Consider the following 26922-nt stretch of genomic DNA (forward strand, 5'->3'; position numbering starts at 1 on the left):
AGACATTAAATCATAAAAATTGTTCTTCATTTTATCAGTGAGTTTAAATAAATTCCCAATCAATATTGAGCAAATTATACAGTTATTATGTGCCCAATATCACATAATCTTTATCAAAAGAATATTTACAAGTTATATATAATTCATTAGGTTAAAGTTGGAAATTAACACTATTGCAGACTGTATTCCATATAAGGCAACAAAGAAGAACTTAAATGGCACAGAGCAATAATTTTCAAGGCTGCTGTCTTATCAATGAGTACAGACACTATACCACAATACTTTTTAGATGCTTTAGTAATTGGCTCCAAGTGCATGGTAGAACAGACTTCAAGATGAAAAGCTGTGGAGGGTTCTAAGAGAAACCAGGAACGATGCACAACAAGAAACATATCCCCATGCAGCTAAAGGTAACAGCAGAAGCAAGGCATAGAAGCAGGCAAACCATATTAATAGGCTCTCCTAAGAGCTTTTAAAACATAAAATACATGAATACAAGATGGCAGAGGAGTAAGTGGAAGCTACACTAACCAACTCCAAGGACCAATCTCATATTACAACTAAACTGCAAAGAAATCATCCTGAATAATCAACTGAACACCAGCTGGAGAGCAGTCACAGACAGACAGAACCATTTCACCATAAGACTCTTAGGGAGTGCAGAGGAGACACAAGAGGGCTGGCTGGGCTCCCATGGGCAGCAGCTGAAATTCCAGAGGGATATTTCAGCAGCTGGGGGGTTCTACCTGATAAGTGTGGGGGTCTAAACCCCAAGCTGGGCTCCCCAGTCTGTATTACCAGAGCCAGAAAGGAACCCTGGTAACATCCAGCTGTGAAAAGCAGCAGGGTTTCTGTCTGTCAGGGAGAGACAGCTGGAGACTCAGAGAGCCTCTTGAAAGGCCAACGCACAAAATTTCGTTTACAGCCACTTACCCAGGGCTCCAGCAGAGGGAAGGCAGAATGGACTGGAGGTGCTTGAGGAGAGCTTGGGGCCAGTGGCTCTGGGGAGAGAACTGAACAGCCACCAGGATCCCTGTGCTGAGTCATTCCCTGCATTGCAGGAACCATCTTTCTCAGGCAGAGCACTCCTCTCCAAATGGCATCAGCCAGAGGGGAAGCAATAGCCCCTGCCCCTGGAATTACTCTGACCCACCCTGTGGAGCCTAAACGGCTGATTACAGCTGGAGGCAATATCACTGATCAGTTAAACAACTAAAGAGGATCTCTGGAAGCTCTGAGACTTCAAATGACCCTTCCCGGACCCTTTGCTGATAAAAGCCAACAATGGTACAGCCTGGTTCTTCCTGCACACGCCAGGCCCAGTGGAGGGAGCCACATATGGATGACTGAAAGCTCCAAACTGGTTGACCAGGCAGCATCTGACAAAGACCTACAGCAGAGTCTTTGCAGATCTACCTAATACATAGAAAAAAACACAAAGCAGCAGCCAAAATAGGAAGACAAAGAAACAGACCCCAAATGAAAGAACAAGAGAATTCTCAGGAAGAAGAGGTAGATGAAATGGAGGCAAACAATTTATAAGATAGAGTTCAGAGTAATGATTATAAGGATACTCAACAGCATGAAAAAAGACACAGAAACAAGAAAAAAGACGAGTCAGAAATAAAGAATGCAATATTTGAAATACATAATACACTGGAAGGAATGAACAGTAGGTTAGATGAAAGAGAGGACAGAATCACTGATTTGGAAGACAAGATGAAAAAAATAGCCATCCAGGTAGAGAAAAAAGGAAAAAGAACTTAAAAAAAATGAGAAGAGTTTAATAAACCTTTGGGACAACAAGAAGCATAACAACATCCGCATCTTGGGGATGAATAAGAAGAGGGTAAGCAAGGGATCGAAAACTTATCTGAAGAAATAATGACTGAAAACTTCCCTAACCTGGTGAAGGAAAAAGACAACACAGTCCAAAAAATTCAGAGAGTCCCAAACAAGTTGGACCCAAAGAGGCCTACATTAGACACATCATAATCAAAATGACAAGGCTTAAAGATAAAGACAAGAGAGAATCCTAAAAGCCATGAGAGAAAAGCAAGTTGTTAAATACAAGGGAGCACCATTTACACTGTCACCTGATTACTCAACAGAAACATTTCAAGCCAGAGGGAGTGCCATGAAATATTCAAGGTGATGAAAAGCAAGGACCTACAACCAAGGCTACTTTACCAAGCAACGCTATCATTAAAAATCAAAGGAGAAATTAGGAGCTCCCCAGGCAAGAAAGAGATAGAAGAATTTGTGAAGACCAAAGCAGTACTGCAACAAATGTTAAAGGGTGAAGAAGAAAGAAAAGAAGAAAGAGGAGGTGGAGGAGAAGGGGAAGAGGAGGAGAAGGAGGAAGAAGGGAGAAAGAGGAGGAGGAGGAAGGAAGAAAAGAAGAGGAAGAGGATGAGGAAGGGGAAAAAGAGGGGAAAGAAGAAAACAGAGGAGAAGAGTCTAACAATAATATGGTGATAAATACATATCTGTCAATAATCATTTTAGGAGAATCAAGATGGCAGAGGAGAAAGTGGAAGTCACACTGATCTCCTTCCAGAATCAACCTGGAATTACAACTAAATTGTGGAGAAATCACCTGGAACAAACAGCTGAACAAAAGCAAGACGGGAGCCTTATAACTTTGGAGACAGAAGAACTGGCTTTCACGCAATCTAACCGGTAAGGAGTGCAGTAGAGACTAGAGAAGGTGGGCGGGGCACCCACAGGCGACAGCACCAGAAGGATACTGAAACGGCAGCTGGATCCCCCTGAGAAGAGTGGTGTCTAAACCAAAAGCAGTAATCTCTAGCCCACAGCACCAGAGCGCAAAAAGTTAACAGAAAACAGCCAACTGCGAAAAGCAGCAGGCTTGCTCTCTGACAGAGACAGGCAGCTGGAGACGCAAACTGTTTAAAGGGCCAATGCATAAATTTTTATTTGCAGCCACTTACCCTGGTCTCTGGCAAAGGCAGGAGCAGAGGGGGCTAGAGACACCTGAGGAGAGACTGAGGAAGGAGGCTTTGGGGAGAGAACAGAGAGAGTAGCTGGCAGGATCTCAGTGCTGATTCATCCCCCATGCGGCAGCAGCCATCTTGGTCTAGCAGAAACCACGTCCCCTGAGCAGCACCAGCGTCGAAGGACGCAATAGCCCCATGCCCAGGTGGGATTCCACCACGCCCTGTGCTGTCCAAGTGGCCTGCTGAGGGCAGAGTGGCAGCCACAGATAGTAAATCGCTGGCTAAAGGGGACACAGAGAGGTCTGGTGACACCTGAGGAGAGACTAGAGACAGAGGCTTTGGGGAGAGAACAGAGAGAGTAGCTGGCGGGATCCCAGTGCTGACGCCTCCCCCATATGGCAGCAGCGGGAGAGGACCCAATAACCCCACCACCAGGAGGGACTCCGCCCTATCCTGAGCTGTCTAAGGAGCCCTGCTGAGTGCAGAGTGAATAGATTAACAGCTGGAGGAGAAAGCCACAAACAGTAGATTACTGGAAGTCTCCAGTAGACTGCCTAAGGTCAGACAGGGAAGACATCTGACATTATCAGAGGCAGATCCAGAAAGTAAAAACAGTGGTCTCCAACCATAGAAGTTCACACCACAAAGCCAGGAAATCAAGACAGACTGATTTAAGAAGCAGAAGCAAAGAAGCAAGAGAGAGGAGTCTCACAATTAATGGAAAAACAAAGAAATATGCCCCCCTTGAAGGGAAAGGAGGAATCCCCAGGAAGAGAACTAAATGAAATAGAGGCAAGTAAACTATCAGATATTGAGTTCAAAACAACAGTTCTAAGGAAGCTCAATGAGCTCAGAAAGAATTATAAAAAACTACAGGGAAACTAACAAGGAACTTACTGCAAACGATATCAGCATGAAAAAGGATATAGAAACTATCAGTAAGAGGCAAGAGGAAATGAAGAATACAATTTCTGAATTGAAGAACACAGTAGAAGGAATCCAAAGCAGGCTAGATGAAGCTGAGGACAGAATCAGCGAGCTGGAGGACAAGGTAGAAAAAAGCTCCCAGAAAGAGCAAGAAAATGAAAAGAGACGCAAAAAGAATGAAGAGGCATTTAGGGAAATGCAGGACAACCTGAAATGTCATAATATCCGGATAATAGGGATACCAAAAGGAGAAGAGGATGAGGAAGGGATAGAGAACCTGTTTGAAAAAGTCATGATGGAAAACTTTCCTGATTGGAGGAGAGAAAAAGTCTCAGAAGTCCAGGAAGCACAGAGGATCCCATTCAAGAGGAACACAATGAGGCGCACTGCAAGACACAACATCATTAAAATGGCAAATATCAAAGACAAACAGAACCCTAAAGCAAGCAAGGGAGAAAGAGGTAGTAACATACAAGGGAGCCTCGATACAGCTGGCAGCTGACTTCTCAACAGAAACACTGCAAGCCAGAAGGGAGTGGCAAGAAATATTACAAGTCATGAAAAGCAAAGGGCTGCAACCAAGACTGCTCTACCTAGTAAGGCTCTCAATTAAAATAGAAGGAGAAATAAGGAGTTTCCCAGACAAAAAAAGGCTAAAAGAATACACCTCCACCAAACCAGCACTGCAAAATATGCTAAAGGGACTGCTTTAAAATGAAGAAAAAGTTTCTATGAATACCGAGTTCCTTTCAGAGTTGCCAATACTTGATATTACCAATATTTTTAATACTCATTAATCTGATTGTGACAATGGTATTTTAATTGTTCCTTTACTATTTGTTGAAACTAAACCTGTTTTAGTATATTTCTTGCCTATTTCTATTGTTTTTTTAAAAAAAGCTTTAAATGACTTTTTGGTATTCTTTATCCATTTATTGATTAAAGGTTTGTAGAAGTTTTTTCCCTAAAAAAAGTGAAGAAAAAGAAAAAAAAACTTATAAACCATGTTTTAGATGTGTTGCAAATACTTTTCTATTCTAGTCCTTGTCTTTTAACTTTTTTCATATGTATATTACTATATAGTTAAATTTTTAATATAGTCATATTGTTGATATTTACTTTATGGCTTCTGGGTTTGACTATTTTACTTCAAGTCATGAAGAATATTAGTTCTATTTTCTTCTAAAACTCCTTAGATTCTACATCTTGATTTTTAACTCACCTGAATATTGCTTGTATAATGTGTGAAATAGGGCTCTTTATTTGTTTTATTTCAATAGTGGTCCATGCACCTTATTTGTTGAGTAAGCCTTATTTTACCCATTGATTTCAACATCAACTTAATCATCTATTACATTGTCAGACAGAGATACACGTTTGTCTCTAAAATGCTCATTATATTTCAATGATCTACTTGATTATTTCTGTGCTGGTGTCATGTTGGTTTAATTGCTTACACTTTATAATGGTTTTACATTTTTTAAATATTTTATAATTAACTTTGACATTTAAAAAAATAAATAAAATCAATCTGCACTTAAGAAAGAAAGAGAGAGAGAGATGGAACTCCTACCTATTGTGACAACATGGATAGAACTGGAGAATATTAAGCTAAGTGAAATAAGCCAGTTGGTTAAAGACAAATACCATATGATCTCACCTATAAGTGGACTCTATTCAACAAAATAAACTAACAAACAAAATAAACCACAGGCACGGAGACATGGAGCAGACTGGGAGTGACCAGAGGAGATGGAGAAAGAGGACAATGGTGGAAAGAAGAAGGGACTAGACAAAGACCATGTATGAATGACCCATGGACATGGACAACAGGTGGGAATTGACTGTGGGAGTGAGGGGTGGGATGGGTGGAGAGGGGTAAAGGGGTAAAAACTGAGATAACTGTGATAGAATAAACAGGATTTATGAATTTAAAAATAAAATTAAATTAAATTAAATTTAAAAAATTAAAAAGAAAAATAATTATATTAAATATAAATGGCTTAACTACTTCAAAAAAAAACACACAGGGTAGCTGAATGGATAAGAAAACAAGAGCCATATATATGATGCCTCCAAGAGACCCACCTCAGATCAAAACATACACATAGACTAGAAGTAAAAGGATGGAAAAAGATACGTCATGCAAATGGAAAGAAAAACAAGTTGGAGTAGCAGTACTTATGTGCAACAAAACAGACTTTAAAACCAAACCTATAGTAAGAGACAAAGACAGACATTACATAATCACAACTGGAACGATCCAATAGGAGGATATAACCCTAGTAAACATTTATGCTCCCAACATAGTAGCACCAAAATATATGAAGTAAATCTTGATAAACATGAAGGGAGAGACTGAACATGACAGAAGTACAGTCACAGTCAGGGATTTTAACTCCCCATGGACTTCAATGGATAGCTCTTTCAGGCAGAAAATCTACAAGGAGACTGCGGCTTTAAACGACACACTAGATCAGATAGACTTAATTGATATCTTCAGAGTATTTCACCCCACAGCACTGGAATACACACACTTTTCAAGTGCATATTGAACATTTTCTAGGATAGAACACATATTAGGACATAACAAGTCTCAATAAATTTAAGAAGACTGCAGTCATATCCAGCATCCTCTCTGACCACAATGCTATGAAACTACAAATCATTCACAGGAAGAACACTGAAAAACACACAAAGACATGGAAGCTAAATAACATGTTATTAAATAATGAATGGGTCAACAACGAGATCAAGGAAGAAAACAAAAGATACCTTGAAACAAATGAAAATAAGGACACAACAATGCAAAGTCTGTGGGGCACTGGGAAAGCAATCCTTAAGAGGGAAATTCATAGCATTATAGGCTTATCTCAAAAAAAAGAAGAAAAAGCTCAAGTAAGCAGTCTAACTTTACACTTAAGGGAACTTGAAAAAGAACAACAAAGCACAAAGTGAATTGAAAGAAGGAAATAATAAAGATCAGAGCAGAAATAAATGAAACAAAATCTAAAAAAAAGATACAAAAGATTAATGAATACAAGAGCTGGTTCTTTGAAAAGTTAAACAAGATTGACAATCCGTTTACCAGAGTTATCAAGGAAAAAAGAGAGAGGACCCAAATAAATAAAATCAGAAATGACAGATGAGAAATAACAATTGACACCAGAGAAATACAAAAGACTGTAAGAAAATATTATGAATAACTATATGCTATCAAACTGGACAACATGCATGAAATGGATAAACTAGAAACATACAATCTTCTAAAACTAAATCAGGAACAATCAGAGACTCTTAATAGATGGATTAGACCAGTGAAACTAAAGCAATAATAAAATAACTTCCAACAAACAAAAGCCCTAGGCCAGACTGCTATACAGGTGAATTTTACCAAACATTCCAGAAGAACTAACACCTACCCGTCTCAAACTATTTTTAAAAATTCAAGAGGAGGGAAGTCTCCCATGCTCATTTTAGTAGGCCAGGATTATCCTAATTGCAAAACCAGATAAAGACACTACAAAAAAAGAAAAACTGTAAGCCAATATTCCTGATGAACTTAACACTAAAATCCTCAACAAAAATTAGCAAACCAAATACAGCAATGCATCAAAATGATCATATACCACAATCAAGTGGGATTAATTCCAGGAATGCAAGGTTGGCACAACATTCACAAGTCAATAAATGTGATTCACCACATAAGCAAAATGAAGGATAAAAATATGAATGCAGAAAAAGCATTTGATAAAATCCAGCTCCCATTTATGATAAAAACTCTCAGCAAAGTGGGAAGAGAGGGAGCTCCCTCATAATAAAGGCCACATATGGCACATCCACTGCCACATCATTTCAACAGACAAAACTACAAGCATTCCCTTAAGATCAGGTCCAAGACAGGATGTTTGCTTTCAGCTCTCTTATTCAACATAGCACTGGAAGTCCTAGCCACAGCAATCTGGCAAGAAGAAGAAATAAAAGACATCCAAATTCAAAAGGAAGAAGTAAAACTGTCTTTATTTGCAGGTGACATGATCCAGTACCAAGAGAACTGCAAAGATTCCACCAAGAAACTACCTGAACTAATAAATGGATTCAGCAAGGTAGCAGGATACAAAATTAATATCAGGAAATTTTTATATGCCAATAATTGATTAACAGAAAGAAAACTTAAGAAAACAATCCCATTCACAATTGCTACAAAAAGAATAAAATACCTAGGAATAAATCTAACCACATAGGTAAAAGACTTGTATTCAGAAAATTATAAGACACTGAAGGAAGAAACTGAACAAGATACAAGTAAGTGGAAGCACATATTGTGTTCATGGATTAGAAGAATTAACATCATTAAAGTGTCCATACTACCCAAAGGAATTGACAGATTCAATGTAATTCTTAGGAAGAGTTGAATGACATATTTCACAGAACTAGAAAAAATATTTCAAAAATTTATATGGAACCACAAAAGGCCCTGCATAGCAACAGTGATCCTGAGAATGAAGAACAAAGTTGGAGGAATCACACTACCTGATTTCAAACTATACTATAAGGCCATAGTAATCAAAACAGCCTGGTACTCTCATAAAAATACACACACAGATCAATGGAACAGAATAGAGAGCCCAGAAATAAACCCACACCTTTATAGTCAATATTCGACAGGGGAAGCAAGCACATACCATAGGCTAAAAACAGTTTATCCAATACACGGTGTTGGGAGAATCAGATGGACATGTGCAAAAAAAAAAAAAAAAAAAAAAAAATGAAACTGGACCACCTTCTTACACCACACACAAGAATAAATTCAAAATGGATTAGAGACTTAACTTTTAGACCCAAAACCATAAAATCATAGAAGAAAACATAGTTAGCCAAGTCTCAGTCATTGCTCAGGGCAATATTTTATTTGGATATATCTCCCCAGGCAAAGGAAATAAAAGAAAAAATAACAAATGGGGACTACATCAACCTAAGAAGTTTTTGCACAGCAAAGGAAATCATCAACAAAATAAAAAGACATCCTGTGGGATGAATCGGAGAACATATTTGCCAATACATCTGATAAGGGGTTAATATCCAATGTTTATTAAGAACTAACAAAACCCAACACCAAAAAAACCAAACCACCCAATTAAAAAATGGGCAAAGGACCTGAGTAGACACATCTCTAAAGAGGGCATACAGGTAAGAGGCCAACAGACATATGAAAAAATGCTCAATGTTACTAATCGTAGGAGAAATGCAAATTAAAACCACAATGAGATATCATCTCATACCTGTCAGAATGGCTATCATCAATAAGTCAACAAACTACAAGTGCTCGTGGTGATATGGAGGAAGGGGAACCTTTCTGAAATGTTAGTGGGAACGCAGATCGGTGCAGCCACTCTGGAAAGCAGTATGGATGTACCTCAAAAATTTAAAAATGGATCTGCCTTTCAACCCAGCATCTGGGACTATATCGAATCCAAAACACTAATTCAAAAGAACATGAGCACCCCTACGTTCACTGCAGCATTATTTACAATTGCCAAGATATGGAAGCAGCCCAAATGTCCATCAGTAGATGAGTGAATGAAACAACTCTGGGACATTTACATAATGAAATACTACTTGATTGTAAAAAAGAAGAAAATTTTACCCTTTGCGACAGTATGAACTGAGCTGGAAAATGTAATGCTAAGTGAAATACGCCAAAGAAAGAGAAATACCGTGATTTCACTCATAGGTGGAATCCAGTGAACAAACTGAACTAACAAGGAAAATGGAAACAGACTACTAAATGGGGAACTGGATGACAGCTCCAAGTAGTGGGGAGGGTGGGGGTGGAGGGACTGAGCAAAAGGAAAAAGGACTCATGGACGTGGACAACAGTACAGTGATTGCTGGGTGGAGGGGAGTATAAGGGAACTAATGGTAGTGGACAAAACAGCAATAACGACTATATTTTAAAAAGAAGATAAAATACAACCCATATATTACAAATTTTTATTCATTAGTCCAAAGGAAAATAGAATATTGAATATTTAAGGGTTCAAATGTAATAGCTATTCTTTAATATTTGTCTGCCCAGGGGGAAAGGTTCTGAAGAGGGCCTGATATATGCCTTCACATCCTGTCCCAAACCCAAAGACAGGGTGGCACATAGGTGGCAATAAGGAAACGTGAGTGATATGAACAGGTTATCCCTGAACTAAGTAATAATCACTGCTAGGTTAAAAGAATCAACAGCACACAAGCAAACTGGTCATCTGATAGTCTGGAACCCACTCCACATCTCACAGATCACAATTTGAGTTTTGACAAGATCTCCCCATGGTCCACTTGCACATCAAAGTTTGAGAAGCATTTTTAATAACATTTCTTTTGAAGTGATGTATTGTAAAACCTTCCCTTATTTTACAAATGCAAAATATCGGAGATTAAGTTACTACTCAAGGTAGGAATTTTTGAAAACATAGAAAGTAGAGTAATATATTTAGTTTAAGAGCAATGCAACACCTTTTTCCTTAGATACACATTATACTACTGTTTTTAAAATCTAAAATACTGCCAGATTTTGTTTGAAAGGTTAGTAAATACAAAGAATAAACCAGAAAAGATGCATATTATTAATTTTGGTGTGCAGTTTTGTATCATCTTAATGTTACTACTTGCATAGTACAATGTTTAAATATTTCCATAATAAATAACATAGAAAAGCACTTACCTGTGGTGTATCTTTCTGCATTGATGTAGTAATTTTAAATTTTGTTCTTTTACTGCTGAAGTTCATATTTAATGAAAATGAAGATTCTGCATCGATATCTTCCTATAATTAAAAATAATTCCCTTATATGTATAATACAAAAAATCATTACATGAGTTGCTACAAATAGTATGCTATGAAATAACCAAGCAAAAATACCCTAAACTCTCATCTTATACATTATAAAAATTATTTAAGAGGAAAATAAATGCCTTCTGTCAAAGAAGTAAAAAGTAATTCTTTTTTAATTTTACACTTGATAGAATTTTAATCAGTTTAGATTAAATAAATAAGCAATTTTCTGGCCTGACTATTACATATATCGCCTTTGGGTAAGACAAAAAGAGTCAAGCTCATTGAATTAAACAGAATTTAACATTTTAATTTTTATGAAACACCCAGACTCATAATTTTTCCATCATCTTGTTTTGAAAAACTGAACCAAGTGTTTTTTTTTAAGTGCTGCAATAACAAAATACCAATTGTAAATAACTTGACTATTAAAGCAAGTTCTTTCCAGTGACACACAAGTATCATTTCTCCACCACCCTGGTGTGATTCTGATAAGAGTTTGCTCTTCAGTTCATATTTTATTCACTTTGCCAGAAGAAAATGTCCTTTTCTCAAGTGAAAGTTTTTAAGCCAATTTTTTGAATCACAACTTCTATCAGGCTTAAAAAAAACCTCTCATATCATATAGTGGACATTCTCTATCAGCAGGATCAAGACGCACTTGGCAGATAGATTCGTTCTCAGTAATAACCCAAGGAATTCTAAGAAACTGCCAGATTCATAATTAAAATTTAATGTTTAATGTTTAAAATTGAAACAAGCAATCTATATTTATTTTGTACATTTTTGGGCAGCAAATCTAATGTGTTTTAAAAATATATATAACTTCTAATAATAACAGGCTTAAAAATTTAAACTTTAATTTTAATTTAAAAATATTAATCTTAGGGAATATCAGCAGAATGAATTGATGAGGGGAATAAATTGTAGACTATTAACTTTACCAAAATAAGAATGAAATATCATTTATAAGAATTTTTTTCTTATAGGCACAATAATTTGAAGTAGGCGATTTAACCTACATTTGTTGCTTTTTAAAAACCATTTAATTATGAAGTATACTACAATAACAAACACTTATTACTGGAAAGAAAAAGTTTAAAGAAGAAGAGGAATATACCATTATTGCCTTCCTAGTCTCATGACAGATATTAAAAAATATGCTGGCTGTTTGAGTCCTGAAATTAAAGGACATGAGAGTGAGAGCATTGGGGATAAAGTTACACATTTTAAACATCGTACAAATGACATCAACAGAACCAAGCAATTCAACTAAACACATGGCGAAAAAAAGCAGAAACAAAGTTTTATGATAAACTATAGTTTTCAACCTCAATTAACCAAAGTACCCCCAGTGGCAATTCTTTTCCAATTTTTCAGTAAACTGTCATGGTAGATGGCAAATGAAATCAAACTATCAAGGGCACATACATAGGCACCAACTTACATAGCCTTCTCTGTGACTCTTCAAGTTCACAGCTGTACAAAACTGGCAGTAATGTAGCTGATTCAAGTGCTTTCCAATGTAGCAAGGGCATTAACAATTATAACCTACTTTCAATACTGAATATCCCATGAAAATGCTTTAATGTTTATAATGCTTAAATTCCTTAACCTTTAAATTCCCATACCTTTTCTGAATCATGGTTAATCATTTTCACATCAAGTAATGATTTGATTGTTTTTGTCAGTTCCTTTTCATTCATCTGAGTGCTGTCTTGAAGCTCTTTATAGCTGACAATTTCACTGTTGTTAAAAGCTAGAAGAACTGCCATTTGGTATGTTGTAACCATGGCTACATATGGTTTGCCCAAATAGTTCATTTTAACTTCACCTACAAGTAAAACAAAATTGTGACAATGAACTGATCATCAGAGAAACATTTCAAAATTAGTTAAATAATAACTGTTTATTTCAGATATGTTCTCCTGAAGTAAGAACTTACTAATTGTTGCCAAGCCATTCCCACTAGCAATGCAATCATTTTGTGTAGGGGCAGAGCCATTAGTTTTGAGTATAAATCACTATTAAACTATCGTAACTTTGCCAGCAGGGTTTAACCAATGCCTTTAAATAGTCATTGAAAGGTTAACACAAACATAAGCAGAAAGAAAACAGTAAGAGGAGGTGGGGATAGGAAAAGCAGCAGACAAAGGGAAGATAGTATCAGCTGACTATTAGCAACTGACTCATCTGCTGCCTCCATCTGGTCTATCCTAGGTAAGGGAGGGCTGTCTATAAGCATACAGGAAACGCTTATCCTAGAGCTCTGACTAAACTGTAATTTCTGCCAAAATTGTTAAAATAACATTCTTCTTCCCAGTAATTTTCTAGGAGAAAACTGAAATGGGAGGAGAGACAGACATCTTAATTTTATTGAAACAGCTGATAGAATAACAGTGTGCTAGACTCTACATTACCCCTAAGAGCTATAAAATATACAAGAGATTAAGGTGTACTGCTGTTCTGCAATATCCCAGGGAGAGAGAACACTAAAAAGCTTATATAACAGACTGTACAACCAACATGTATATATTCTGTAACACTCTGTAATATGTTAAAAAAAAAAGTTAATGTAAGTCAAAGAACTGCTTCCTAAAGCATACAATTGTAGTATAGTGATTACATTTCTCTCTCTCTCTCTGCGTTGACTATCAATGAATTATAAACTGACCCAACATGAAATTTGGTTTTAGAACTCTACATTTTAACTCAAGAAAGCTGTATTTCATATGAACTTAAGCCAAGAGGCTGCATTCTCCTTGTTAGTAGTAACTAGTAACTCTGATCAAGACTTTGTGCTTTTTAAATTCATTATGTAATTAAAGATTTTAAAGAATATAGTTCTATTCAATTAATTATCACCACACAGATGCTTATTTTAACTTTCATCATATCTTGACTTATTTCAGGGGGAAAAAACATACTAAGAAGTATTTTTTAAAATTATCTGGACAGAAACAGCTCAAGGAAAATAATCCTAAAAAGTATTTTTTAAAATTATCTGTATAGAAACAGCTCGAGGAAAACAATCCTGATTTCTGAATTTTCATGAAAGGAAGTTTAATATGTTAATTAGGATAGCTAATTCACACAGAGTTTAAGAAAGAAATTATCATTAGCCAGGTACTACTAACAATTAAGAGTACTCAATATTGAAGTTTAGAAAATGTGGTGAAAAGTAAAACACCACATACACTGCATTGTATCATTTGTGCAATGAATGCTTAATCATATGCCAGAAATAAGTATAAAACAATGCATCAAACACTTCCATGATTAAATGAGACCATCAGCCAGCATGTCCCTGGTGCTGTAACATGCTGCTATGGGTTTGGAAACAGAATGAGTCTTCTGTTACATCAAACAGCCTTTCACCATCACTAGAACCCAAAGAGCATGAGGGGATTGTGCAAGTAAGGGGTCAAAGTATCACTTACTATTAAGTATAGTCTGTAACCCTAAAGAAGGGGTAAACTAGTGAGCTTTGTATTACTCCTTTTCATATTTTTTTTCAATAAATGGATCAGGATCAGAGGTACATAGACCTGTTCCCAGTTTTTCAGCATTACACTCTTATTGGGTCAGCTCACAGCTGAAAAGACTGGGACCTAAGTATCACCATCAGATTACCTGCTAATTGAAAAGGGGAATGTATCTTTACAATGAAGCTGTCTGCTGGTCACCTTAATCAAGTGATCAGCTTCAGTGTTGCTAATAGTGGGACAATCTGACATTATATGACCTCTGTTATAATGTAATATGAAGAACAGAGAACCTCCTAAGTAATGCTCTTGCCAACAATATTTAATCTGAGTATAATCAAACTTTTAGAGTTAATTTCTACTTCATAGAAAATATAGGGAACAGAAAACAAAATATAACACAAGTAAATAATCTAACAAATACAGAATATTTGCTGGATATTCTACAAGACAACTGGCCTGGTTGTTTTTTTTTTTTAAAGTATGTCCAGAAGGTTAGAGTTGGGGAGGGGATAGATGGTGGAGAACGTTATTAGATAAGGCAAGGGTCTCAAGGTCTAGGCAGTTCTAAATGTTACTACTAAATATTGCTGTTTTTTATTGACTGATTTTTAGAGAGAAGGAGGGAGGGATGAAGGGAGAGAGAGAGAGACATCAATTTGTTGTTCCACTTATTTATGCACTCATTAGTTGATCCTTGACTGTGCCCTGACCAGGGATCAAACCCATAATCTTGGCGTATCTGGACAACATTCTAATCAAGTCACCTGGCCAGTGCCAGTAAATGTTATTCTTGTCAAATGTTAAAATGTAGCACAGTATTTTGCAAACCAGCTGTAATCAGGATAAGTTTGACAGGGTCTCAACCCTAAAAATGTAGCCAATTCAAAGAAGAAGTCAAGTGTAATTGACCAAATAGTGTATATGAGCAATGACTGAACCTCCCTTCCAGGAGACAGAGCTTTGGATATGAATCCCATCTCCTTTAGGTGCTTCAAGTAAATAAAACTACCTGGCAACAACCACATCTTCTTCTTGAATAGAGTTCCCAAAGTGGCAAATCCCTTCAGTTTGCTAACAAACACAAGTTTGGTGACTCCAGATCAGACTCTCTTAAAAGGTCTCCGATTCACTCTGGTGTGGATACGGTTGAAGCAGTCAGTGGTGGCAGCTCATGTGGGGCTTACCTGCCTGAGTCTTCACTGAATAAGGGGTCTGTTTTATAGAAGATGCCTGCTTAGTGCTTAGCCTGTCTTGACAGCTAAGTGGAGTGGCCACCTGAACCTGTTTTGTTCAGTGCTTATGAAGGCAGGTGGGTAGGTCAGCCCCTATGGTCACTGTAATTAGTGTTTCTAATCCTGTTTTGGGTATAGGGTTGTTGGAAAGGTAGTTTCATTTCTGGTGCATGTTTGGTTTCCAATTCGTTGGGCAGGAACTGTCCACAGCATGCCTTATTCAGGGCCAAATTTAGGTCTTAACTCTGGAGGGATGAGGAACACCTGCAGCACAATCCAGGATATCTTCGGGTAACAGTCTCTGCTCTGGTTGTGTCTCCTGCAGGAGTTGGATTTTGTTCTTTGTGTATATATTTGCATTTGCCTTGTTTGTCTGATATGTAAATGTGATGATATTTTTCTGCTAGTCAGCCTAAGATTCTGTTACTGGCTTTCCTGGCAAGTTAGCGGTCAGTTCTACCATTACTGGTAGGCTAGTCAGCCCAGTTGTTTGAGAGGCTGGAAATATGTCTTAAGAAAAATGGGGACTTTCTGTCCAAGATGGAGGTGTAGGGAGATTCACTTTGCTCCTTGCACAAGCAAAAGGAGGACAGCAACAAATTTAAAAACAAAAAATAACAACAACTGCCAGAAAATCGAACTGTATGAAAGCCCAACAACCAACGAGTTAGAGAAGAAACATTCATCCAGACTGGTAGGAAGGGCAGAGACAGGCAGCCAGGGTGGAGAGGACGCACAGCAAGGCGGCAGCTGGCAGGACAGGTGGTCCTATATTTGAGTGCAGATATACTGGAGGAACAGCTGGGGAAAGAGACAGACAGAGCAATCTGGGGTTACAGTGTGGGAAAAGAAAGCCTCAAAACCACTGGAGGTAAAAACCTGTGGGAGTTGCAGTGGCAGGAGAAACTCCCAACCTCACAAAAGAGTCTGCTGAAGAGAGACCCATAGGGTCCTAGAATGTACACAAACCCAGCCACCCGGGAATCAGCACTAGAAGGGCCCAATTTGCTTGTGGGTACCAGGGGAAGAGACTGAAAGCCGGCTGAGAGCAAGCAAGGGACATTGTTCCCTCTCAGACCCCTCTCCCACAGACAGCATCACAACATAACTAACGACCTGGGCTGCCCCGCCCTGCCAAATACCTAAGGCTCTGCTCCTTCCAACGTAGCAGGTGTGCTGAGACAAAGAAATATGACCCAAATGAAAGAACAGATCAAAGATCCAAAAGTAGAACTAAGCAATGAACAGATACCCAGCCTATCAGATGCAAAACACTGGTAATCTGGATGCTCAATGAATTTATTGAGTATGGTTGCAAAATGGAGGAAAAAGCAAAGGCTATGCAAAGTGAAATAAAGAAAAATATACAGGGAACCAACAGTAAAGGGAAGGAAACCAGGACTCAAATCAACAATTGGGAGCAGAAGAAAGAGATAAACATTCAACTAGAACAGAATGAAGAAACAAGAATTCAAAAAAAATGGACAGGCTTAGGAACCTCTGGGACAACTTTAAACGATCCAACATCCGAATCACAGGGGTGCCAGGAGGAGAAAAGTTAGACCAAGAAATTGAAAACATAATTTGAAGAAACAATGACAGAAAACTTCCCCAATCTGGCAAAGGCAATAGGCTTCCAGGATTTCCAGGAAGCTCACAGAGTCCCAAAGAAGTTGGACCCAAGGAAGCACACAACAAGGCACATCATAATTAAGTTACCCGAGATTAAAGATAAGGAGAGAATCTTAAAAGCTGCAAGAGAAAAGGAGACAGTTACCTACAAAGGAGTTCCCATAAGATTATCAGCTGATTTCTCGAAAGAAACCTTGCAGGCAAGAAGGGGCTAAAAACAAGTTTTCAAAGTCATGAAAAGCAACGTTACTCTATCCAGCAAAGCTATCACTTAGAATGGAAGGGGCAGATAAAACACTTCCCAGATAAGGTAAAGTTAAAGGAGTTCAGCATCATCAAATCCTTATTATATGAAATGTTAAAGGGACTTATCTAAGAAAAAGGAGATCAAAAACTATGAACCATAAAACAGAGGGGAGGGAAGAGGGAAGAATGGGAGAAAAAGGTACAGGGATTAAGCAGCATAAATAGTAGGTGCAAAATAGGTAGGGAGGAGGTTAAGAATAGTATGGGAAACGGAGAAGCCAAAGAACTTAAATGTACAACCCATGGACTTAGATGAACTAAGGGGGTGAATGCTGGTTGGAGGGGGTGCAGGGTGGAGGATAAAGGGGAGAAAAAAAACTGGGACAACTATAATAGCATAATCAATGAAATACATGTATTTTTTAAAAAAGAAAGAAAAATGGTTAATATATTAAAGAGGACCCAAGGACTGGAAACTGAGTCATCAGCCAAGACATTGCCAGTTCTTGAGGGCCTCCCAGATGACCTCCTTGATTTCTTGCCCCCAGGTGCCCCCAAACCGGGGGGCCATGCCCCCTTCCCAGGGAGGCCTGTTTCTTCTAGGCTCCCTTTTGCTTCCCCTCCCAGCTATCAGCCTCCCGATTCTTCTGGTTCCCCTAAACGCCTTTGGTTAGAAATGACTTTGAAAACTTTTTCAGAACAGGAAATTAATACTTCCACCCCTATATCCCTGGCTACCTGAGTCCACTACCTGTCAAGGTACTAGTTTTCATCCAGCCCAAAGGCTAAATTACGCCCCTTCAGACAGGTTCTGGACAAGGATGGGGGCAAATGGTCCTTTCTTGACATCAGATCTGTATACCCGAAGGGAAATACGAAGGGACTTCAAGCTTACCTGGAGGGGTTTATTAGCCTGATGAGTGGTATATGCATGACCTATAATCTCACTTGGGAAGATATTCAATCTCTCCTAATCATCTTCATCACTATCAAGGAAAAAACTACTGTACTGTTCAAAACCAAGGAAAAGGCTGATAAACAACATATTACTCAGCCTAATAATCAGATCCGGTGGCAGGCAGATGATTTAGTTCCCAATGCTAATCCTCAGTGGGACTGCAATGACCAGACAGACTGGGCTCACCCTGAATGTTATAGGAACTTACTGCTGAAGGGTATAAAGGACACTGGTTGCTGCCCTGCAAATTGGGCTAAAGTTAGAAACATTCAGCAAGTGCTCCATGAAAACCCTTCAGCCTTCTTAGGAAAAAATTTTTGAAAATGCTTAAGACAATACACCACAGTAGACGCCAAAGAGCCAGAGAGTGAAGCTCTCCTGAATACTCACTTTGCATCTCAGAGTGCTTTGGATACCCATAGAAGTTACAAGAGATGGTGGTGGGAACTACCACTCCCACCTCCCAATTGGCAGAGGTGGCCTTTAGAGTTTTTAACAACAGAGATGTGACAGAAAAAAAATAAGAAAGAAGGAAAAATGAAAAAGCAGACTGCTTTTCTGGCCGTTGCCCTCTAGACACTGGGTAATTAGAGGACAGGAGGCAGGAGACCACCTTGGGTGAGTGACCCCAACCCACACCATTAGACCAACCAAAGATGTCCAGCAAAGCTGGAGTCTAATCAATGTGTATATTGCAAACAAAAGGGTCACTGGGAGAAAGAATGCTCCACGCATCCTCACAGAAAGGAGAGGGAAGCTCCTAATTCTTTGCAGTTACCTCAGACAGAAGATGAAGACTCATGGGGTCTGGGGGCTCCCCTTTTGGTTCCAAAGATAACATTTCAATCTCCCATGAGGAGCCCTGGGTTACTTTGAATAAAGAAGAAGAAAATATTGAATTTCTGGAGCCACATACTCTGTTTTTACTACCTGGAGAGGCTCCCTCTCTAAGAGGGAGCATAGTATTAAAGGGGTGTCAGGAAAGCCCCACGCAAAGAAATTTCTTGAGCCTCTGACATGTGACATAGGGTCAAAACAGCTGTCACACTCTGTCCTTAATGTACCTGAGTGCTGAGTTCCCCTTAGGGAAGGGACCTACTAAGTAAATTGGGGGCTACATATATTTAAACCAAGAAAAAGTTGAACTACTAATTCCCAAGGATAAAGGAATAGATTTCATGGCCCTTCTCCACTGGGCCCTGAAAGACGAGCAAACTATGCCCACAGAGATCCTCGACCAGGTTAATCCAGTTATTTGGGCAGAAGGAGACGATGAAGGGCAAAGACTGCCCTACCTGTTAAACTAGTATTCAAACAGCAGACCACTGGCCCAGGGTTAAACAACACCCCTTGAAACCTGATGCAAAAACAGGAACTGCCCCATCCTAAAAGCACTTCTCAAACAAGGACTCATTCAGCCTTGTCAGTCATTCTGTATCACTCCCATCCTTCCCATCAAGAAACTGGGGATAGGAGAATATAGATTTGTACAAGACTTAAGGGCTGTGAATGAAGTATATACACCCTACCTGCTGTTCCTAACCCCTATACCCTGTTGGCCAGTCCCCCAGGATCTAACAAATACTACACAGTTCTAGATTTAAAGGATGCTTTCTTTTGCATTTCCTTGGACTACGAATCCCAGGAGATTTTCCCATTTGAATGGGAAGATCCTGACACCCATCAGAACTCTTCAGTATTACTGGGCTGTTCTATCACAAGGTTTCAGAAACTCCCCAACACTCTTTGGGGAGCCTCTTGTCAAAGACTTGAGGTACCTCCAGCTTGAAAACGGGGCTATCCTACAACATGTAGGTGACATTATAATTGCCAGTTGTGAGAAAGAAACTTAAGACAGAAATACTATTCTGACCTTAAATCATCTAGCAAAAAGGGGATACAAAGTATCCTAGAAAAAAGTCTAGATATCCAAACCAGAAGGTAAGTATGGGGTTTTCTTATTTTTCAAGGACAGAGAAGCACCTACCAGCAGAGTCAAAGGTAGTAATAGTCAGTCTAGCTCTGCCATGGAACTGGTAGCAGTTGAGAGGTTTTCTTGGAATGACAGGACTTTGTAGGATCTGGATACCTAATTTTGGACTTACAGCCAAGACTCTCTATGATAAGTTGAAAGGAAAAGAGAATATCCCCTTGGAATACAACAAAGAGCACCAAAATGCTTTTGAAAACTAAAGATAAAACTGCAGGAAGCTCCTGTCTTGGGCCTGCCTGATTTGGAAAAACCTTGTGAATTTTCTGTGCAGGAGACTCAAGGAATTGTAGCACAAGGGTGGCTGCCCTGACCGAGGGCAGTGGCTGCAAGGTAGTGTTAACGTTAAAAGGAAAAAACTTAACAATGGCACAGCTCTAACTACATGGACCTCACACCCTGCAGGCAGCCATGGCCCTTGAAACCAAGGGAAATAACTGGTTAACAGGAAGCCAAGTTATTGGATAATCCCATCATCACTATAAAAAGTTGTCACACTCTCAATCATGCTACTTTACTGCCAACCTCCTTCAAAGCCCCAGATCTTAACTGTGCTGAAACTACTGAACAGTACATTCTAGTAGAAATGACCTTAAAAGTGAGCCATTAGCCAACTCAGAAGAAATACAGTGCGTGGATGGGCGTAGCTTTATAACCAGAAGAGTGAGAAGGGCAGGGTATGCAGTGGTATCCTTGTTCAACACCAATGAAGCAGGAGCTCTTCCCCCTGGAACTTCTGCTCAAAAAGCCCAGCTCATTGCACTGACCCAGAGCCCTGAATGAGGAGGAAAAAACCCTCATAAATATGCATAGTCCATGCCGACAGGGCTACCTGGGACAGAAATTGCTGATGCCTGAAAGCAAAAAGATAAATTAGGACCCCTAATTCGAAGATTATTACAGGCCATTACAAAAGCTAAAAAAGGGCAGTGGTATATTGCAGGGGCCGTCAGAGAGGAGCTCGTAAAAGGGAGTAGCCTTCCAGATGCCACCGGGAAAGAACGGCTTTAAGCAAAACAGTAGTTCAGATGGCCCTCTTTCCCAACTTGACTCTAGTCACTACACTCATGTGTACCAGAAATGATCTAAAAATTGCCCAGGAATGGAGCTTTAAGGAGACTCCTACATCTAAGCGGAGGCTGATACATGAACACTAAAAGATACTTGTTCCTCAAGGGCCGGCTTGGAAAACAGTAAAAGAAGCCCATGATTCTACACATTATGGGAAGGAATGGTTACTTTGGGTGACAGTGACCCAGGACATAAGAAGAATCATTAATAGCGTATGGCTAGCTGTGTACAAGGCACAAAGAATCATGCATATACTAGACCTCTGGTACCACCTGCAAGTCAGGTAGTCCAGGTCCGGGAATGTTGCCCAGAGAAGAGTAGCAGGTGGACTTTACAGTAATGTCCCCTGCTCCTGGAAGACTCATATACTTATTAGTGTTAGTAAACACATTTACTAGATGGGTTGAAGCATTCCCAAACTGACAAAATGAAAGGAGCAATGAAGTTGTAAAAGCCTGCTTAAGGAATGGTATGTTCGGACTCCCTAGGACCTTTCAAAGTGACAATGGTCCAGCTTTCACAGTAGCCATAATAAAGGGAGTAGTACAGGGTCTCCAAATTAGTTGGGTCTTAACATTCTTTGTGGAGACCACAGTCTTCAGGAGAAACAAAATGATGTAATCAAATGCTCAAAAAGACCCTGGCCGAACTGTGCCAAGAAACTCATGAGACCTGGCTTGAATTATTACCAACTGCCTTAACTCAATCAGGGTAGCACCTAACGGAATGCTTAAATTAAGTACTTTTTAACTTATGTAAAAAAGTTAAGGGGTAGGCCCTTCTTGGGCTCCTCTCCAATTTTAGGATGCCCAGACCCATTTATAGAACAGGCCATTAAAAGTATTATCCAAATAGGAAAGGTAACTGAAAACTTAAATGAATCTGCTAACCTGGTTTTACCCACACCAATAAATACTAAGCTATTCCTATATAATCCAGGGACCTGGGTATATATAAAAACCTGGAAATCAGGACCCCTGCAAGGTTAACTAAACCCAAAACATACATGTCCCCATTCTGTGTTATATACAACTCATTCTTCTCTGAAGCTACAAGATCTATCTTGCTGGACACATCACTCTGGACTGAAGCCAGTTCTACCACTCCATGAGAACAGGAACAAGATCCGTGGTTCTGCTGTGAACCCGTCTGACCTCAAGATGCTCTTCAAAAGAATTAGTAACTATTTTGCACTTCTGTTCTCAGGAATCCCAGAACCTAGAGGGTCCTAAGATTTTCATGAGATCAGAGAATTTCACTCCTTTAACTCAAAGATGTACTCAGTCCACCACGTTCAGCAGGAAGCAGTTACAGAAGTATGACCCTTGCCCCTAGGCCCTCAAGACTGAAGAGTGAAAAAATCACAGGTCTGGGTAGTTATAAATGTTATTCTTGCTAAATGTTAGAATGTAGCACAGCATTTTGCAAATCAGCTGTAAACAGGATGAGCTTGACAGGAACTAAACTGGATGAAGGTAATCAATATGTAATTGAACAAATAGTGTACATACATAAGTAATGACTGAGCCTCCCTTCCCACAGAGTGAGTTTTGGATACGAATCCTGTCTCCTCTACTTGCTGCAAGTAAATAAAGCTACTTTGCAATAATCACATTTTATTCTTGAACAGAGCTCCCCAAGTGGTGAACTGCTTGCGCTTGGTAAGAAAAGGAAGAGCGAAGACACCAAAACCAAACGCAACTAGCAATCTTTAATTACATTAATATCAGGCATCAAAGTAACTGGAAGCAATCAAAGAGAATCTGAACATTGACTGGACATTAGATAATATTAAAACCACTCACCATTTAGGCTGCTGAAATACTTGAAATCAATAATGAAAAGAATTCAGTCACTGATACAATCACTTTTAAGATAGGCACAACAATACAGTGTGACCTTCATTTTGTCAGATATGCCAGATTTAATCTTAGCAAATATTAACTACTGACACATATAATGACTTACAGTTCAGTGCTAACGTGAGCTAACCACATGTATTACCTGTGTATTATCTACAGATCTATGTATTATGCAGTGAAGTCTCCCTTAAGTTCATCTTTTCTCAACTTATCTTTCCACAGCTGACCTAGGACTCCTGCAACTTCTTACAATGCCACAAATGAATTTACTTATAACCAGAGAGTGCAACAGCTTCCAGGTTCTGTAACTGTTCTTCATCAAGTTGTTCTCTCACAATAATCCTATCCAATGTCCTAGTCATAAATCCAATGGAATTTTCATCTTTCTCTCATTCAGCAACTGTCACATCCAATACTGTAGACCAGTGATTTTCAATGGGTGTGTGGCAAGAATTTTTTAAAAAACACTGGCTATTTAGTCAAGGGTACTGACCTTTTCCCCTTTAGATTGTCAAATAAAAAAAATGACAACAAACACAATAATAGCCATCTGGTATGAATAAATCACAATTATACCTATGCTTGTGTCAAATCAGCAAAAAATATATAATTTTAGTAATTAGATTGTGTGTGTCATGAGATGTGATAAAGGTTGCTATTAGCTGCTGTAAACTGCTTAATTCTTAAAATCTTTACTTCTGTTGGTAATACACTCTCAACACTCTTCTATGCTTGTTTTGGCTAAGTCATATTCATCCTTGAAAACCAAGTTTAGATGTTATCTACTCAATAGCTGTTTGCCACCACCATTCTGTGTGATATCTAATACTCTGGGCTTGCCTCTCCATTATAACATTCAAAACATTGCACTGTAATTATTTACTTGCTGTCCACCAAATAGATGTGAATTTTCTGAGGGCTGAGTAACTAAAAACTTTGATTTAAAAGTATCTGGAACACAGAAGATTTTCTCTGAGTCAATCGATGAATTTTACAAAGATAAAGGGTTAACAAAACAGAGAAGTTAAGTAATTTGCTCAATGTTACAAAGCCAGTAGGCTAATACTTAACCCTACATCTTCTGATTCTGAATTCTTTCAAATAGCATTTTATACTCCATTTCCAACAATTTGTGAAGACTCTTGGCTTATAACATAAAAATACCTGGGAATGTGGAAATGGGCTACTAAACAGTAATTCTGATTATGCATGTAAGTATGAAATACTGTTGTTCTCAAGAAACAAACTGCTGAGTAAACCAGGCCAGGATCAGAGCCAACGTTTCGGGCACTCCAGAACAAGTTCTGTTTTTTTTTAAATTCATCACCCAAGGACATGTTTTTTGATTTTAGAGGGGGGAAGGGAAAGAGAGAATGAGGGAGAGAAACATCAACGTGAGAGAGAAATGATCAGTTGCGTTCTCACACATGCCCCTGAAGGGAGACCGAACCCACAACCCAAGCATGTGCCTTGACTGGGAATCAAACCTCTGACTCTTTGGTCTATGGGATGACAGTCCAACCAACTGAGTCACACTGGCCACGGCCACAACAAGTATCTTAAATATGGATGGTGTTTGAGAACGTTTTTGTTTAGGGACAAAATGAAAACAAACTTTACCCAATGGTTTCAGTGACTCAAACGAGAAATGAATTTACAAGGTTAATAACTCTTTCCAAAGCAAGAAACTATTTGGCTTTAATTAAGGTACAAATACACAACACTAAAACAAAATAAAAGAGCTCCCCAAACCTGGTTATTATGGACCTGCTTGGGAATTTTGTATATAGTTCAAAAACAGAAAAAGAAAGTTGTTTTCTTTCCCACTTATATGCTATTGATAAGAGTTGTCAGACCAAATTCCAACTGCAAAAACTATGTACATACTTTTCCATTTTTTTCTGTATACAACTAGTTGCCAAACACCAAAGAAGTACATTTCTCATTAAAATTACTTTAGGAGACAGGTAGATTATTGCTAAGGTAATGAGAATAATCAAGAGAGTTTCAAATTCCCAAGACAGATATGAAGAGGAAGTAAAAGTAAATTAAATTCAAGTATGTTAAAGTATATTTGCTTTTTTACTTATCTGAAACACTCATCTTGCCATTTTTCTCCTTAAAATCAATTATATTTACTAAATGAGACTATAAAATATTCACAACAGACGTAAAATTAAAGTGCAATGACTTATTAAAATATCAATAAACATCTCTAGTTCACAAACCACTGAAAAAATTAAAATGCCCAAGTTGTTCAATAAAGATAAACCTTGTTTGTACTAATTATTATGACCTAATATTACTAACATACTGAGAGATCACATTCCAAATGTTAATTAGTCAAATAAATGGCACTTAAGAAAAATTAAGTACTTACATGAAATTTTTCTTAGGTGAATGTATAGAAAGACTTTCCTAATAAAGTTTATGGCAATTGACCAGATTTTCTTCTACCATTTCTAAGACACTTTTCTGTACCATTTCATATACATATGAACATATATATACCCTTTCCTTCTTATACAAAAAGGAAAGTTAATTTACTGCATTTTCAAAGCATAAGTAGACAATCTGGGAGTCATTGCTGTGGCTAACCTAACATCTTCAGGCATCTTAGAGCAACTGCACACAGTCTACAGTCAGTCAGATTTTACCCCTACTTAAAATAATAATTATTAATTACTATTACTGTTAATTAATAATAATAATAAATTAATAGTAGCCCTCACTGTTCCAGAAAGAAGCAAAGGAAATGATTAGATTCTGATTAAACTTTTCTAAAATTGGAAACTACTGTGAATTAACTGGGACATTGTGGGACAAGCATTTACTACTGCGGTTCACTAATAGTGCCACAAATAAAAACCAAATGTTATGTTGTCTTATGATGCTACAACAGTTAATAAAATTTCCAAGAATATCTGGCATATTTAGCAAGAACAGGTTTTTTAGAGTATCTCATTCATCAACTCTGAGTTTCTAAATAAAATTCTAATGTTTATAACAAGTGGTTTGTTACAGAAATGTAACAAACCATTATAAAACTCAGAAAAACTTAAAATAAGCAGTAATAATATAAGCAGCATAACTATAAAATACTATTAAAAAGTGCTGCACTTCAATTTCATTATTGCTTTAATTGTAACAAAAAAGAAAGGTAAAGGAGAAAAGGTTTTAAAAAATCATTAGGAAAAAAACTACGATTAGGCTATAGGGAATTTCTTTCTAAATTATTAACATAATCATAGCAGGTAAGTTTCATTACACTATATATAGTTAAGTTCATTTTACCTGTGCAGAGATAATGTAACCAGGTAAGTTTCCTTCCACTGAAATGCTGGCTGTAAAATAATTCAAACTGTAAAAAATAAAAATAAAAAAATCAAATTATTTTCAGCTACTACAGTATAACTTACTTGACTACACTAAAAAGTTAAAAATATTCATGTTATAAAAAAGACATTACAGCCCTTCTGGCATACCTACTCATTTTACAGATCAGAAAACACATCCATGCAAGTCTCTAAACAACATCATACAAATATTACTCCAACTCTTTTTACAACCTTGTCCAGCACACTCTTTCTCCACTAAAATGCAGCCCTGAAAATATGACTTTTTGTATAAATTCAGAAATCACATAGTGATTCAATGTCATTTTTTAAAGATATCAATTTAGACTTCATAAATCCTAAGGACTGAACAAAAACACCGTCATATAAATTTC

General features: G+C 38.1%; 1 protein-coding gene across 7 annotated transcripts in view; it reads right to left on the bottom strand.

Annotated features, from left to right (window-relative positions):
* CUL2 (cullin 2) overlaps window positions 1–26922 on the bottom strand; it is a 111560-nt gene that overhangs the window by 1750 nt on the left and 82888 nt on the right. For all 7 annotated transcript variants that reach the window (XM_054582320.1, XM_054582315.1, XM_054582314.1 and 4 more), the window contains 3 exons: window positions 26487–26553; window positions 12345–12547; window positions 10603–10704 (listed from right to left, as the gene is read on the bottom strand). In XM_054582320.1, coding sequence (XP_054438295.1) covers window positions 10603–10704; window positions 12345–12547; window positions 26487–26553 — 372 coding nt within the window. The remainder of the gene's footprint in view (window positions 1–10602; window positions 10705–12344; window positions 12548–26486; window positions 26554–26922) is intronic.

The sequence above is a fragment of the Pteronotus mesoamericanus genome, unplaced genomic scaffold (assembly GCF_021234165.1).
Source record: "Pteronotus mesoamericanus isolate MK-2021 breed Mesoamerican mustached bat unplaced genomic scaffold, CSHL_Meso_final contig_69, whole genome shotgun sequence".
Classification (NCBI taxonomy): domain Eukaryota; kingdom Metazoa; phylum Chordata; class Mammalia; order Chiroptera; family Mormoopidae; genus Pteronotus; species Pteronotus mesoamericanus.